Source organism: Lutra lutra, chromosome 16 (assembly GCF_902655055.1).
Source record: "Lutra lutra chromosome 16, mLutLut1.2, whole genome shotgun sequence".
Taxonomy (NCBI): Eukaryota; Metazoa; Chordata; class Mammalia; order Carnivora; family Mustelidae; genus Lutra; species Lutra lutra.
Genome location: NC_062293.1, coordinates 51,533,920 through 51,547,924, shown reverse-complemented (window position 1 = coordinate 51,547,924; position 14,005 = coordinate 51,533,920). Strand labels below are relative to the sequence as shown.

The following is a 14,005-nucleotide window of genomic DNA, read 5'->3' as shown; positions in this document are numbered from 1 at the left end:
TGTTTCTTTTTTTGCTGTCTGTCTCTCTGTCAAATAAATAAAATCTTTAAAAAAAAAAAAACCGTCACCATTTTAAAGTGCATAATATAATAGCTTCTAGTATATTCACGGTGTTGGGCATCCATTACCATTATCTAATTCCAAAACTTTTTTTTTTTTTTTAAGGATTTTATTGAGTGGTGAGTGAATAAGAGGAGAGCACATGGAGAGGGAGGGGCATAGGGAGGGGGAGAAGCACACTCCCCTGCTGAGCAGGCAGCCTGACGAAGGGGCTCAGTCCCAGGACTCTGGGATTATGACCTGAATCAAAGGCAGACATTTAACTGACTGAGCCACTCAGGCACCCCTTCCAGAACTTTTCTGTCATCCAAAATAAAACCCATACCTCATACTAGTTAATCCCAATTCCTGTCTTCCCTCCATTCCCTGGCAAACGCTAATCTACTTTCTGTCTCTGTCGATTTGTTTCTTATAGACCCGGTGTATAACTGGAATCATAAGATATGTGGTCTTTTATTTCTCTAGTTAGTTAGCATTATGTTTTCTAGGTTCATCTGGGTTCTACCGTACTTCACTCCTTGTTAGGATTGACTAACATCCCATTGTATAGATACACCACATTTTGTTTATCCATTGTAAGTCACTGGGCATTTGGATTCTTCCTGCTTTTTGGCTATTGTGAATAACACTGCTTTGAAAATTTGTATCCCAAGTTTTGTGTGTGAACATATGCTTTTAATTACCTCATGTGTATATGTAGGAGAATTCCTGGGTTATTTGGCGGTTCTAGGTATAAGTATCTGTTTATGATTGTTAATGTTAATAGATTTCTTTTGAAAAGAAGCTTTTGTCTTTTCAACAGAAAGTCAGAAGTATGAAGAACAAACATTAAAAACGCCCACCTGGAATGGTGGAGAAACTATTACATTGAATTAGCAGGTTGAGTCTCTGGACTTCTTTCTCTTCATTTGTACATATACATGTTTTGTTTTTTTTTTTTTTTAAAGATTTTGTTTACTTATTTAACAGACAGAGATCACAAGTAGGCAGAGAGGCAGGCACAGAGAGAGGGGGAAGCAGGCCCCCTGCCGAGCAGAGAGCCCGATGCGGGGCTCGATCCCAGGACCCTGAGACCATGACCTGAGCCGAAGGCAGAGGGTTAACTCACTGAGCCACCCAGGCGCCCCTGATATACATGGATTTAACTCAGTGGCTTCTGTGGCCCTTCCTGCTCACCCATTTTGAATTTAAGGTTGGAGCGCTTTTTAGGATTTCATATTGAACACATGAGTTTGAGATCTTAACTGCTTGAATAATACAGATGGGAAGTTACTGTAATGCATGTTTCTTAGGAGAATGAGTCAACTACAGACTGAACACCAAATTTCATTTTGAATTCTTTTGAACAATACTCAGTTAAAATGTTGATTATTTTAGGTTGATGGGGACGAATTAGACCAGTGAAAGGTGGAAATCATCATTGCTGTTTCCTTCCATACTTAGTGGCCCGTAACTGCCTCTGTGCATTTATACGTGGTTTAATTTCATGATGCTTTTCACTTTTTGGCTAATAAGTAATGTATGATTGTTTTAATACTAGGAATTTGCAGTCCCTGATTATCGTTCTTCTCATCTTGAAGTCAGCCAGGCATCACAGCTCCTGCAGCAGCAGCAGCAGCTTCGCAGACGACCCTCCCTGCTCTCAGAATTTCACCCGGGTTCTGACAGGTAATGGCTCTCTTTTGTGTTTCCGTCTGGGACAGAGCTTCTCAAGTGTGTGTGTGTACTTCACAGGTGTGCCATTGGTTTAACGTGGTTTTTATGTTTTATAATTGTATAACCAAGCCATGACGGGTCATTTATCGTTTACATTTTGAGCTCTTTTATGTTTGTTGATCTTTTGGAGTAGTTACCATAATAGTAAAAAAAAAAAAAAAAACAACACCTCTTAGATCTTGTTTCCAGAGTTCATAGTTCTGCTGTGTAGTGGGAAGTCAGGTAGACCTAGGTTGCGATCCTGGTCAGCTTGTAATCTTGGTCGTGTGTATAAATGTGTTCTTAATTTAGGCTGCATGATAGAACCACCTTGGTTTTTAAACTTGTTGCCCAAGCCCCATCTCAGAAGAATTTAAATCCGTTCCTGGGATTGGGCAGGGAGTGGTAGGCGTCCGTGTATGTCTGGAGTTTCCCAGGTCATTCTCATTGGCAGCTAGGGTTGCAAATTACTGATGCAGACTCCTCAAACCTTAGTTTTCTCACTTGTACTTTTGAGAATAGTAATGGCAGTGTCCTCAAAGGAGAGGAGTTGTTGGCCCTGTTCATGGTAGACATTCATTTTCCCCAATGTCCTTACATCTCTGCTCTCTCTTACCCCATCCTTGCTCTTAAAGTATTTTGAAATATAATAGCTCCTTTTATTAAGTGGCCTTTTGGGTTTCTTGTTTTAGCACTTTTATAAAGAATGTGATTTTCTATTTTAAAAATATGTTTACTGTTCAGGTTTGAAGATGATAAAAGGATTGAAATTATTTGGCTGTGTTTAAAATTATTATAAAATACATTTTTTTGGTGAATGTTGTGGAGAGAATTGAGGTCACTCTCCTCCATAATATCTAGCAAACATACAAAAATAACTCTTCAAAAAATGACCAAAAATCACCCTGTATAGAGAAGGAAAGGCATACAGCCACACTGCTATAAACTCGGAAAAGTGGCACTCAAGAAAGGACTTAGAAGAATCTTTCATGACGTGGCCTCCTAGTTTCTAATTCTGCTCTCAAAGAAGTAGTATTGAAGGAAGAAAAGGAAGTATTGAAGGAAGAAAGAGGAAGAAAGAGGGTCAGTAAAATCCTAGGGTTTCTCATAAATACTCCTGGATTTGAGAAAAACATACATGGTGAGGGTGTAGTGGTGATGAGTTGTTTGCTTGGGAATCCTGTTGTGCCATCTTGCAGGAAGGGCAGGCATGCTGTGCTTTTTTCCAAAGTGATGAGCCAGAGCCCTCATGAGTGATTATGTGTCTAGCTTGTAGAGGAAACCAGGATCCTCAACAAAGGCTATCATAGCCCCAGCCAAATTTCCCTCTCCTTTGCCCCATTTCCCTGTTCCCTCAGGCTATAGAAAAATATAGAAAGCCAAACCCAGTCCTCTGTCTATAGACAAATGCCCCACAAAGGAAACCCCCCCCCCATTCTACACCAAAGAGAAAATCTGAGTAGGGCTGCACATGGTGTACCCGAGCAGTACAGTAACGATGCTAGGAATGGGGCAAAGACATGCCTGGAAAAGAAAATTAAAGAAAGCAATACAGAGTGTGAAAAATAAAGACCCCATTGGGTAGAGGATGAAAACTGAAGAACTTGCTCCCCCTCAGTGCTATGTGCTACAGGAGAAGTAAAATTAATAATAGGGTCTTTAAAAGGTACAAGGCAACCCAATTAGATAAAATGAAAGATTGGACATTCCAGTGCACCCAAGCTCACCGCTATAAATTCAATATATAAAATAAGATAGAGGAATGAAACATGTGTGGCTAAAATTTAGACTTTTGTCTTTTTTTTTTTTTTAAGATTTTATTTATTTATTTACAGACAGAGATCACAAGTAGGCAGAGAGGCAGGCAGAGAGAGAGAGAGGAGGAAGCAGGCTCCCTGCGGAGCAGAGAGCCCGATGTGGGGCTCGATCCCAGGACCCTGGGATCATGACCCGAGCCGAAGGCAGAGGCTTTAACCCACTGAGCCACCCAGGCGCCCCTAGACTTTTGTCTTGTAAGAAAGTCTGGAGATAATTGGAGTGGTGCAGAAGCATAAAAATGAACGCCATTAGAAAGAAGTTGGTAAATATGGAGGATAAATTAAAATCATCCAACATATCATAAGACCATGTGTTTCTGAGGTGGAGAACCTGTAAAGGAAAGGAAATAATATTCATAATTTAAGAAGAAGGCTTTTTTTTTTTTTTTTTCTTTTTTTTTTGGTAAAGTGAAGGAAGAGCTCTGCAGACTGATGGGGCTTATCTTGCTCCAGGGATCACTTATACAGAATTATCGACGCTAAGACAGATCCTGGTTCAGTTCTTAAAGTTCAAGGGTAAGTGAAAGAATCAGGAATCCAGGAAGCAAAAAAAAAAAAAAATTCTTGACAGGGAGGAAAAAGAGTCTGGCTTTAAGCTACTGCAGTGATAGAAGATAGTAGAGCAGTAGCTAGAAAAAGACATTGAGATATTAAGAATATTATATGCCACTTAATTTTAAGAACAAAAGCAACAGGGGCGCCTGGGTGGCTCAGTGGATTAAGCCGCTGCCTTCGGCTCAGGTCGTGATCTCAGGGTCCTGGGATCGAGTCCCGCATCGGGCTCTCTGCTCGGCGGGGTGCCTGCTTCCCTCTCTCTCTCTCTCTCTGCCTGCCTCTCCGTCTACTTGTGATCTCTCTCTGTCAAATAAATAAAATCTTAAAAAAAAAAAAAAAAAAAAAAAAAAAAAAAAAAAGAACAAAAGCAACAGGCACACAGTTTTAGACATGAAAGCACTGATCATCTAAAACTTCTTGAAGAATTTCTAGGTGATGGAATTCAGCCAATAAATGGGAGCCATGGTGAAAGGTCTAGTAAAGCTGCATACCTCCTTGGGTGAAAAGTCTGTGTGAGGCACCTAGATGAATTATGGTTCCATCACTGAACGTCAGTAGCAAATCTTGATAGTGAAAAATGATAAAACAGGACCTAGAGGTAATGTAGATACTGGGAGACCGTTTAAAGGTATGCACTTGAAGAGTGCGCCTGGAGTGACTTAATACTACTACCTTTTTTTTTTTTTTGCCTTTAGTTTTATTTTATTTTTTGTATTTTATTAACACATAATGTATTTTTTGCTTCAGGGGTGACTTGAATTGTTAGGTTAATAAAAAAATTCCTATTTTTTTTTTTTTAAGATTTTATTTATTTATTTGGGGTATGTGGGTGGATCAGTTGTTAGGCGTCTGCCTTTGGCTTGGGTCATGATCCCAGGGTCCTGGGATTAAGAGCCCCACATCTTCTCCCTCTTCCACTTCCCCTGCTTGTGTTCCCTCTTTTGCTGTCTCTCTCTGTGTCAAATAAACAAAATCTTAAAAAAAAAAAGAAAAGATGCAGAATAGTTGAGGTCATTTCAGATATTATAAAAAACTCACTGAAATACTCAGATAATTGGTTTTCCTTTGAGCAACAAGAGAAGCCAAATCATGCTGGTAAATTTGAAAATTTAGATGAATTAAATTTAGTTTCAGAGAATAGCCTTCCATAGCTAGGCATAAATAAAACCGGTTGATGTAATTATAGATGATGTTTGTGGATCACTGTTCTTGAATAGCTATGAACCTTATGACATATTCCCCCGAAATGAGGGTTATCTCTTCTTTAAAATTAAAATGATAAGGTATAGGTATATTACAGTAAAAAAAACCCAACTAATAACTTTAATTCATTTTAAACATATTTAAAGGTGGTATTAGGAGGTCATGGAAGTCAGTAAAATATAAGAACTTTTAAGTTTAAAGTCTACAGAAATTTTTTGGTACGAAAATCTGATGTTTGTTTTTTTTTTATACCTCATTTATCTATTCATCAGTTGGTAGATATTTGAGTTTTCATTTTTTGACTGTTAAGAATAATGCTGGTAGGAACATTCATGCACACATTTTTATGTGGCCATGGATTTTCCTTTCTCTTGGGAATATGCCTAGGAGTAGAATTGCTTTATCATATGATAGTTCTCTGTTTGCCATTTGAGAAATGACTAGACTGTTTTTCCAAAGTGGCAGTACCTTTCCACTGATGTTGGTTTTTAAAAGGCAGTATGTTCATTTAAAATGCAGATTTCATGCTTAACTCCCCCAGGATTCCAATATAAAATTGCATTTGTTTTTGAGATTTTAAATGTTAAATTATACATTTATTTATCCATGAGTAGTTTTGGTCTTCTAAAAAGGATGGGCGAGCTGAAATGAGAAATAGCCTGATTTCTTTTTTCTTTTTTAAAGATTTTATTTATTTGAGAGAGAGAGAAAGAGAGAGAGAACGAGCACTAGTGAGGGATAGGGCAGAGGGAGAGGGACAGGCAGACTCCCTGCTGAGTGGGGAGCCTAACCTGGGGCTCGATCCCAGGACCTCAAGACCATAACCTGAGCCTAAGACATACACTTAAATGACTGAGCCACCCAGGTATCCCTAGCCTGATTTCTTGATGGAAAGAGAACTTTCTGTACTTAGTGTTTGTCTTAATTGTCCTGTGTTCTTTTAGCCTTATGTTCTTTTGCACTGGGTGTATTCTACCTTCTGGCTTGGGTAAATCTCATGGGCAGATTCACTAGAGGTGAAATGTGATACTTGGAAGTTAACTTTTGTAGGTTGAGGGGACAACTGAGGGCTGAAATCCCTCTTGGGCAGTTGGCCAGGCCCTGTGTACCAGAGGATTGCATTTGCTTATAGATATTTCACACACAATTTTCTTGTAGACCAGCAGTGGTCCTCATTCTGAGTGCTTTGTTGAGGGGCTGGGCTGGGGCTTTAGTCTAATGCTGGATCCTTGTTTCTGATAGATGAAACTATCTATCTGGTCTGATAGATGACCTCTGGCTGCTCTGTGGGGAATGAATTTGAAGTGGATAGACTAGAAGCAGAGAGAATATATGAGAGACCCGAAAGAGAAAGAGTGCGGGCATAAGGTATGGTGGTGAAATGGAGTTTGAGACAAGACAGGCTGGAGTCAGGAGGTGAGGCCACCAAGTCCTGGCAGTTGGCAAAGGCAACGGAGGAGACCTGGATGAACGTTAGGTTTCCAGCTTGCTGGATGGCTGTTGGTTCCATTGCCGTGACACTGGGCTAGAGATTGAAGAAAGAGCAGCGAGGGAAGGAAAGCTTGAGTTTGGTAAGAGTTAAGTTGGAGGTCTGTGAAACTTCCAGATGGAGATGTATCCATCATGCTCAGGGGAGGACTCAGATTGGTACGTGTGATCCCGGGAGGGCGGAAAATGAGAAGAACCAGAGTTTAAAGATGAACCCAGAGGGTCCCCAACATCTAAAGATACCATGAGGCAGAAACCTCTGAAGGAGAAAGAAAGAAAGAAAGGAAAATGATTTTGAAATAGTGGTCTTCAAACTGGCTATTTGTGTGTTTCTCAAAAGATATATTGCACATTTTTAGGTTGACATGAGAAGTTTTTCATACGTCTTAAAAGGTGAAGATAATTTGTCATCTGGAAAGTATATTGCTGTTTTAAAGCAAAACTGCTGCAAGACACTTTAAGCTTATCTGATGGAATCTAACTACCATAGTGATTGGCTGGGCTCATCTGCTTAAAATGATACTGTATATGAACAAACTTGTCCCTGGCAGAACTTCTTATTTTGTTCCTTTTTTCCTTGGAACTCATTTGTTGATTTTTTTTTCCCACAAAATATATCCTAATGTGATTCATTTTGATTGTTGAGAGTCATTTATTGATCAGCCCATCTCCTGTTTTACCCAAAAAAAAAAATGTAGAAGGATCTGTTTCTAAAAGAAGATAAAAAACTTGGTACATTTATATGTATACCATTGAAATATAATTATTATTACAAGATAGATCAGAACAGCAATCATTTAAGAAAATGAGAAACATGGGATGCCTGGGTGGCTCAGTCGGTTAAGCATCTGCCTTTGGCTCGGGTCTTGATCTCCGGGTCCTGGGATTGAGTCCTGCATCGGGCTCCCAGCAGGGAGCCTGCTTCTCCCTCTGCCTCTTGCTCTCCCTGCTTGTGCGCTCTCGCTCTCTCTGTCTCTCTCTCTGACAAATAAATAAGATCTTAAAGAAAAAGAAAATGAGAAATTTATCAAATATAAGTAAAATTTCATGGAAATGCATCCATGCATTAATGAGATAGATGGGGCTGTTTTCAAAATATTACTTATTGATATAATAAAGGCAGAATGTACTCTGTTCTTCTGTTTTATTCTTATGAAGGTACCATGAAACTTTACTCACAAAAACAATTTCTCGTGAAGGGTATACCCTAAATCACATATTTATCTAAGGCAAAAATGTTAACAGCTGAGCTTCTTCAACTTTGTTGAAAGCACACATTTGGGAACCGTTGGCTTGCAGAAAGGATTTGTTTCTTTGCAGCCCTGGTGGTATTTACACTTGGGGGTCAGTGCTCCAGTGGCAGGTCCAAGAAGGCTGAGCCGGAAGCTTTTTGGGTGTGCACGCGAGAGAAGGGCAGTTGTGGGAGAAGCAGAGAGGGGAGAGCTTCAGGTCTGTTATGCAGCAAGTCAGTGTAGGTAAAGAGTGGATCAGGAAGCTCGGAATATCTGGAAATTAACTGTTTTAAAATGATCTGTGCTTCCCCATGGAAAACCGCTGTGTGTGCCCCAGAAGATTGTTATATGTTAGACCATGACAAGCAGGGCAGACAGTGTCTTGGAAACCGAGAGGCGGAAGAGTTTCAGGAAGGAGGGAGTGAGTAAAGGATAAGATGTAGCGACAGGTCAGCATATGTCTAAAAATATTCCCTTGCTTTCAGTATCAGGAGATCGTTGCTGACTTTTAGTGAGTGGTGACCTCTTGTAATATGATAAAACGATGGGGGATTAAGTCAGAGTCCACTGAGTTGAGTGAATGGAAAAGACTAACTGGTGAAAGAGAGTGTAAATCATCCTTTCAAGTAGTAGCAACCTTCTAATATAAAATTTTTGTGGTAGCCTTTCAGATCTCTCTTTAGTTCTTAGGCGAGTCTTTATTAATCATGATTCTAAGAATTAATTTGTATGTGAACTTTTTTATTGTGGTAAAATGTATGTAACATAAATTTACCATTTTAACCATTTTTAAATGTTCCAGTTTAGTGGCATTAAAAACATCCACGTTGTGCAACCATCACCACTATTTCCAGAACATTTTCATTACCCCAGAGAGAAACTCTGTTCCCATTAGGCAATAATTCCCCCTCCCCCTCTCGACTCTCAGTCCCTGGTAACCTCTAATCCACTTTCTTTCTCAATGAATTTGCCATATCAGTGGAGTCTTATAATTGTCCTTTTGTGTCTGGCTTGTTTCATTTAGAATAATGTTTTTTTTTAAAGATTTTATTTATTTATTTGACAGAGAGAGATCACAAGCAGGCAGAGAGGCAGGTAGAGAGAGAGGAGGAAGCAGGCTCCCTGCTGAGCAGAGAGCCCGATGCGGGGCTCGATCCCAGGACCCTGAGATCATGACCTGAGCCGAAGGCAGCGGCTTAACCCACTGAGCCACCCAGGTGCCCCTAGAATAATGTTTTTAAGGTTCACCCATATTGTGGCATGTGTCAGACCTTTATTCCTTTTTGTGGCAGAATAGGCCACTGGATGAAGCATATACCACATTTTATTTACCCGTTTGTCTGTCAGTGGACAAGGGTTGTTTCCTTTTGGCTGTTGTGAAGGATGCTTGAACTCTGGTGTACAAGTGTCTGTTTGAGTCCATTTTTAGTACCGTTGTGTCAGAGTCCCTGTTTTCAGTCCTTTTGGATATATACCTCGTATACCAGGTGGGATTGCTGTGTCATATGGTAATTCTGTGTTCAGTTTTTTGAAGAACTGCAGAATTTTTCCACAGTCGCTATATAGTTTTATATCCCCAGGGGTTCTGCACCAGGTTCCAATTTTTCCACATCTTCATAAACACTTGTTATCCCCCCTCCCTTTTTAAAAACAAGTTAAGCCACTCTACTAGGTATTAAATGGTACCTCATTGTGGTTTTGATTTGTGTTCCCTTAATGATGAATGATGTTGACCATCTTTTCATGTGTTAATTTGTATATCTTTGGAGAAATGTCTGTCAAATCCTTTGCCGGTTTTTCTTCTCTCTTTTTTCTTTCTTTCTTTCTTTTTTTTTTTTTTTGAAGGGGGATGTCTTTTTATTCTTCATTTGTGGGAAGGATTTCTGTATATTCTGGATATTAAAAGCTTTTCTGGGGCGCCTGGGTGGCTCAGTTGGTTAAGTGCCTGCCTTCAGCTCATGTCATGATTCCAGGATTCTGGGATCAAGCCACAAGTTGAGTGGGCTCCCTGTTCAGCAGGGAGTCTGCCTCTCCCTCTCCCTCTGTTCCTCCCCGCTGCTAGTGTGTGCTCTCTCTCTCTCTCTCTCAAATAAATAAATAAAATCTTTTTTTTTTAAATTTATTTACTTATTTGACTGGGGGGAAAGGGTGTGTGAGCACAAGTAGGGGGAGTGGCAGGCAGAGGGAGAAGCAGGCTCCCCATGAAGCAAGGAAGGACCCTGATGTGGGGCTCAGTTCCAGGACCCTGGGATCATGACCTGAGCCGAAGGCAGACATTTAATTGACTGAGCCACCCAGGCGTCCCTGGAATTGTTTTCTTAATTTCATTTTCATATTGTTCATTGCTGGTATATAGAAATACAACTAATTTTTGCATGTTGAATTTGTATTCTGTAGTTTTGCTTTTATTTATGAGCTCTAACTTTGGGTGGATTCTTGATATTTTTCTACATATGAGATTATGTCATCTGAATAGAAATACTTTATGTCTTCCTTTCAGATTTGGAGGCCTTTTATTTCTTTTTCTAGCTAAAATGTTCTGACAAGAACTCCCAGTACTATATTGAAGACAAATGGCAAAAGCAGCCATCCTTGTCTTCTTGAGGCTTTCTACTGCACTATATTTTGCGACATCGTTGTGGATTTTAAGAAGATAATGGGATTTATGTCTTGAACGAATTTCAGATTTTTAAAAAATACTTTTCTGAGAGACCAAGAGAGCGCACGTGCACACACACTCAAGCAGGGAAAGGGGCAGAGGGGAGACAGGGAAGCAGGCTCCCCGCTGAGCAGGGAGCCTGATGTGGGCCTTGATCCCAGGACCCTGAGATCATGACCTGAGCTGAAGGCAGACACTTAACCAACTGAGCCAAACTGGTGCCCCCAGATTTTGAAATATAATTTTAAAGACATCAGGGTTTATTTCATCATCTCTTCTAAAAAGGAAACCCAGTGATGGGGTGGTTGGGTGGCCTCAGTCAGTTGGGCAGCTGACTATCGATTTCTTCCCAGGTCATGGTCTTGGGTTGGACTCTGTGCTGGGTGTGGAGCCTGCTTGGGATTCTCTCTCCCTCTCACTCTGCCCCCCCCCAACCTCCTCTCTTAAAAAAAGAAATAAGTTGGGGCGCCTGGGTGGCTCAGTGGGTTAAAGCCTCTGCCTTTGGCTCAGGTCATGATCCTAGGGTTCTGGGATCGAGCCCCACATCAGCCTCTTTGCTCAGTAGAGAGCCTGCTTCTTTCCTCTCTCTCTGCCTCTCTGCCTAATTGTGATCTCTGTCTGTCAAATAAATAAATAAAATCCTAAAAAAAAAAAAAAGTTAAAAAAAATAAAAAAGAAACACAGTGATAATCCTTTTCATTGAGAAATGTTTTGTGAGACATTTGTTTAAAGCTTGGCCACAGAGTAAATGTTCCTTCTGTAAATACTTCGGTAGGAAAGGGAAAGTGAAATTAATGAACACCCACACATGGTACCCGGTATAGTACTTCATGTAAAGGATCAGAGACAGATTCCTGACTTTCAAGACAGTTACATGCTTGCAGAAGCTAGACAGAATATGTATTTTGGAGGTCAGAATTTTAAAGCAGTATTACATTTCCACTCAAGAGACTCATCTTTAAGTCTTAGTATCACAACTCAAGTCATTTACGTTTCCATGTACAGTTGCTGGGAGATTTGTTTTTTCCTGCTTGTTTTTATCATTGGTTCAAAATGGTGGCTGTTCTAGTTAAGATCGTACTAAATTCAATTATCATGGCATAGGTTTTAAAAAATATTTTAGGGTTATTTCTCAGCAACTCTAAATTTTCTGCAAATTGAAATCTTTTGTTAGGTCTTTCACTTTCCTGCTGCCACTCCCATCTCCCCTGAAGAATCTTCTTTCTATTAGAGTTAGAAGTTTAATAGCACTTTATGTATATTCTTCTTCTGGGTTGGGGGAAGAGGGGGCAGGGGTTCACTTTAAAGGTAAGCATAATTTTCTCATTTATTTCAGAGTCCAGCCAGGAATGTTATCAGGAAGTTGTGCATCATTTTACAATTTTCAAGCATTTCTTTCGTTTTTATGTGTTAGGCCTCAAGAAAGGAGAACTGGCTATGAACAGTTTCACCCGGGGCCATCCCCCGTGGATCATGATTCACTGGAATCCAAGCGACCACGTCTGGAGCAGGTTTCCGATCCCCATTTCCAGCGTGTCAGCGCTGCGGTCTTACCTGTAGTGCACACACTGCCAGAAGGGTTGAGGTCTTCTGCGGATGCTAAGAAGGTAAATATTTGTTCTCTTCCCCTGTGGAGTTGTTGGTCTGTAATGTTGATTTAGCCATAGCCAGGTGCAGCGCCCGAAAGAAAGTCTGATTATGCCAGTCTCTAAAGGTTAGTGCTATGGGAAAGTAAAAATTTTGTTAAACAAAACTGAAAACCACACACTTAGTGCTCCAGACTTTTAAAATCAGTACTTTTGACTTTTGGTAAATGAAAACAATCTGAGGACTGCTGTAAAGAAAAATTGCTATTGAATGAATCTCAAGCACTTTGTACCGGCTCTCTGGGCTGTAAAATATGGTCAGTGGTTCCCAAGGTGACCACAGTTTTGTTAAATTTAAATTAAATTTAAAATAATCCCCTTAAATTCAGTTGCAATTGCCATGCTTGTTATTTTTGTAAAGATAATAAATTTTTTTTCTAATTTATGTGAAAAATAGTTTCATTGGAAAACTTGAAAATACAGAGGAAAAACATTACCTGCACTTTTTTTTTAAATTTAAATTTTAGTTAACATAAGGTATAATACTGGTTTCTGCAGAATTCACTGATTCATCACTTACATATAACACCTGGTGCTTATCACAAGTGCCCTCCTTAACCCCCTCATCCACCTAGTCCACCCCCCACCCACCTCCCTGCATCAACCCTCAATTTGTTCTCTGTCCTTAAGAGTCACTTATGACTTGTTTCCCTCTCTCCTTCTTTTCTTTCCCCCCTTCCCATATGTTCATCTGGTTTTGTTCTTAAATTCCATATATGAATGAGATCATATGGTATTTGTCTTTTTCGTACTTACTCATTTCAGCATAATACCAGCTAGCTTCATCCATGTGGTCGAAAATGTCAAGATTTCATTTTTGATGGTTGAGTAATATTCCATTATAGATACATACCACACCTGTTTTGTTTTTTTTTTTTTTTTTAATTTATTCATTAGAGAGAGCATCAGCCAGAGCAGAGCAGGTGTGGGGGTTAGAGGGAATGGGAGGAGCAGACTTCCCACTGAGCAGGGACCCTGACTCAGGGCTTGATCCCAGGACCCCAGGATCATGACCTGAGCCAAATGCAGACGCTTAACTGACTAAGCCACTGAGGCACCCTGTGCTACTTCTTTATTCATTCATCAGTTAATGGACATTTGGTTTCTCTCCATAGTTTGACCTGTAATTTTATAATGTTGGAGCAAACTACTTTTATTATGTAACTATATTTTGTGATATTTCACACAGTGTATATTGTGAATTTATGAGAAGATTAAGATCAAACCTTTTCTTATGTTTATTTTTACTTGCCTTTTGTGAAATGCATGTTTATGCATTGTGCCCTTACTTTGTTGCTGAGTTTATCTTTTTTTTAACTGTGTATTTTGCTTATCATTAAGTCTTCAGATTAGGAAGTACCTGGCACTTAGTAGGTACTAAATAAGTATTTGTTTTAGAAATCATCAACTACTTCTTTGATACTCTTTTAACAGTGTAGTGTTAACCCTTTTGCTGTCCCTGCCCTCCCTTCCCCACTTTTTGTTAGCAGATCTTTCTCCCATAATATTTATTTACCTTCATGGCTAATGGCCCTTTTCAACTTGAGATCAGATAAATAAGTACCCACACAGTTTTGTTGAGTTTTTATGCAGTGAAAAGTGCTTTAAAAGATAGCGAATATGGGGGCACCTGAGTGACTCAGTTAGTTG

At 39.8% G+C, this 14,005-nt stretch overlaps 1 protein-coding gene across 18 annotated transcripts in view; it reads left to right on the top strand.

Moving 5' to 3' along the window:
• The window catches only part of NCOR1 (nuclear receptor corepressor 1), a 154,367-nt gene that overhangs the window by 29,452 nt on the left and 110,910 nt on the right, over positions 1-14,005 (top strand). For all 18 annotated transcript variants that reach the window (XM_047709183.1, XM_047709184.1, XM_047709198.1 and 15 more), the window contains exons 3-4: positions 1,601-1,728; positions 12,124-12,316. In XM_047709183.1, the coding sequence (XP_047565139.1) occupies positions 1,601-1,728; positions 12,124-12,316 (321 nt within the window). The remainder of the gene's footprint in view (positions 1-1,600; positions 1,729-12,123; positions 12,317-14,005) is intronic.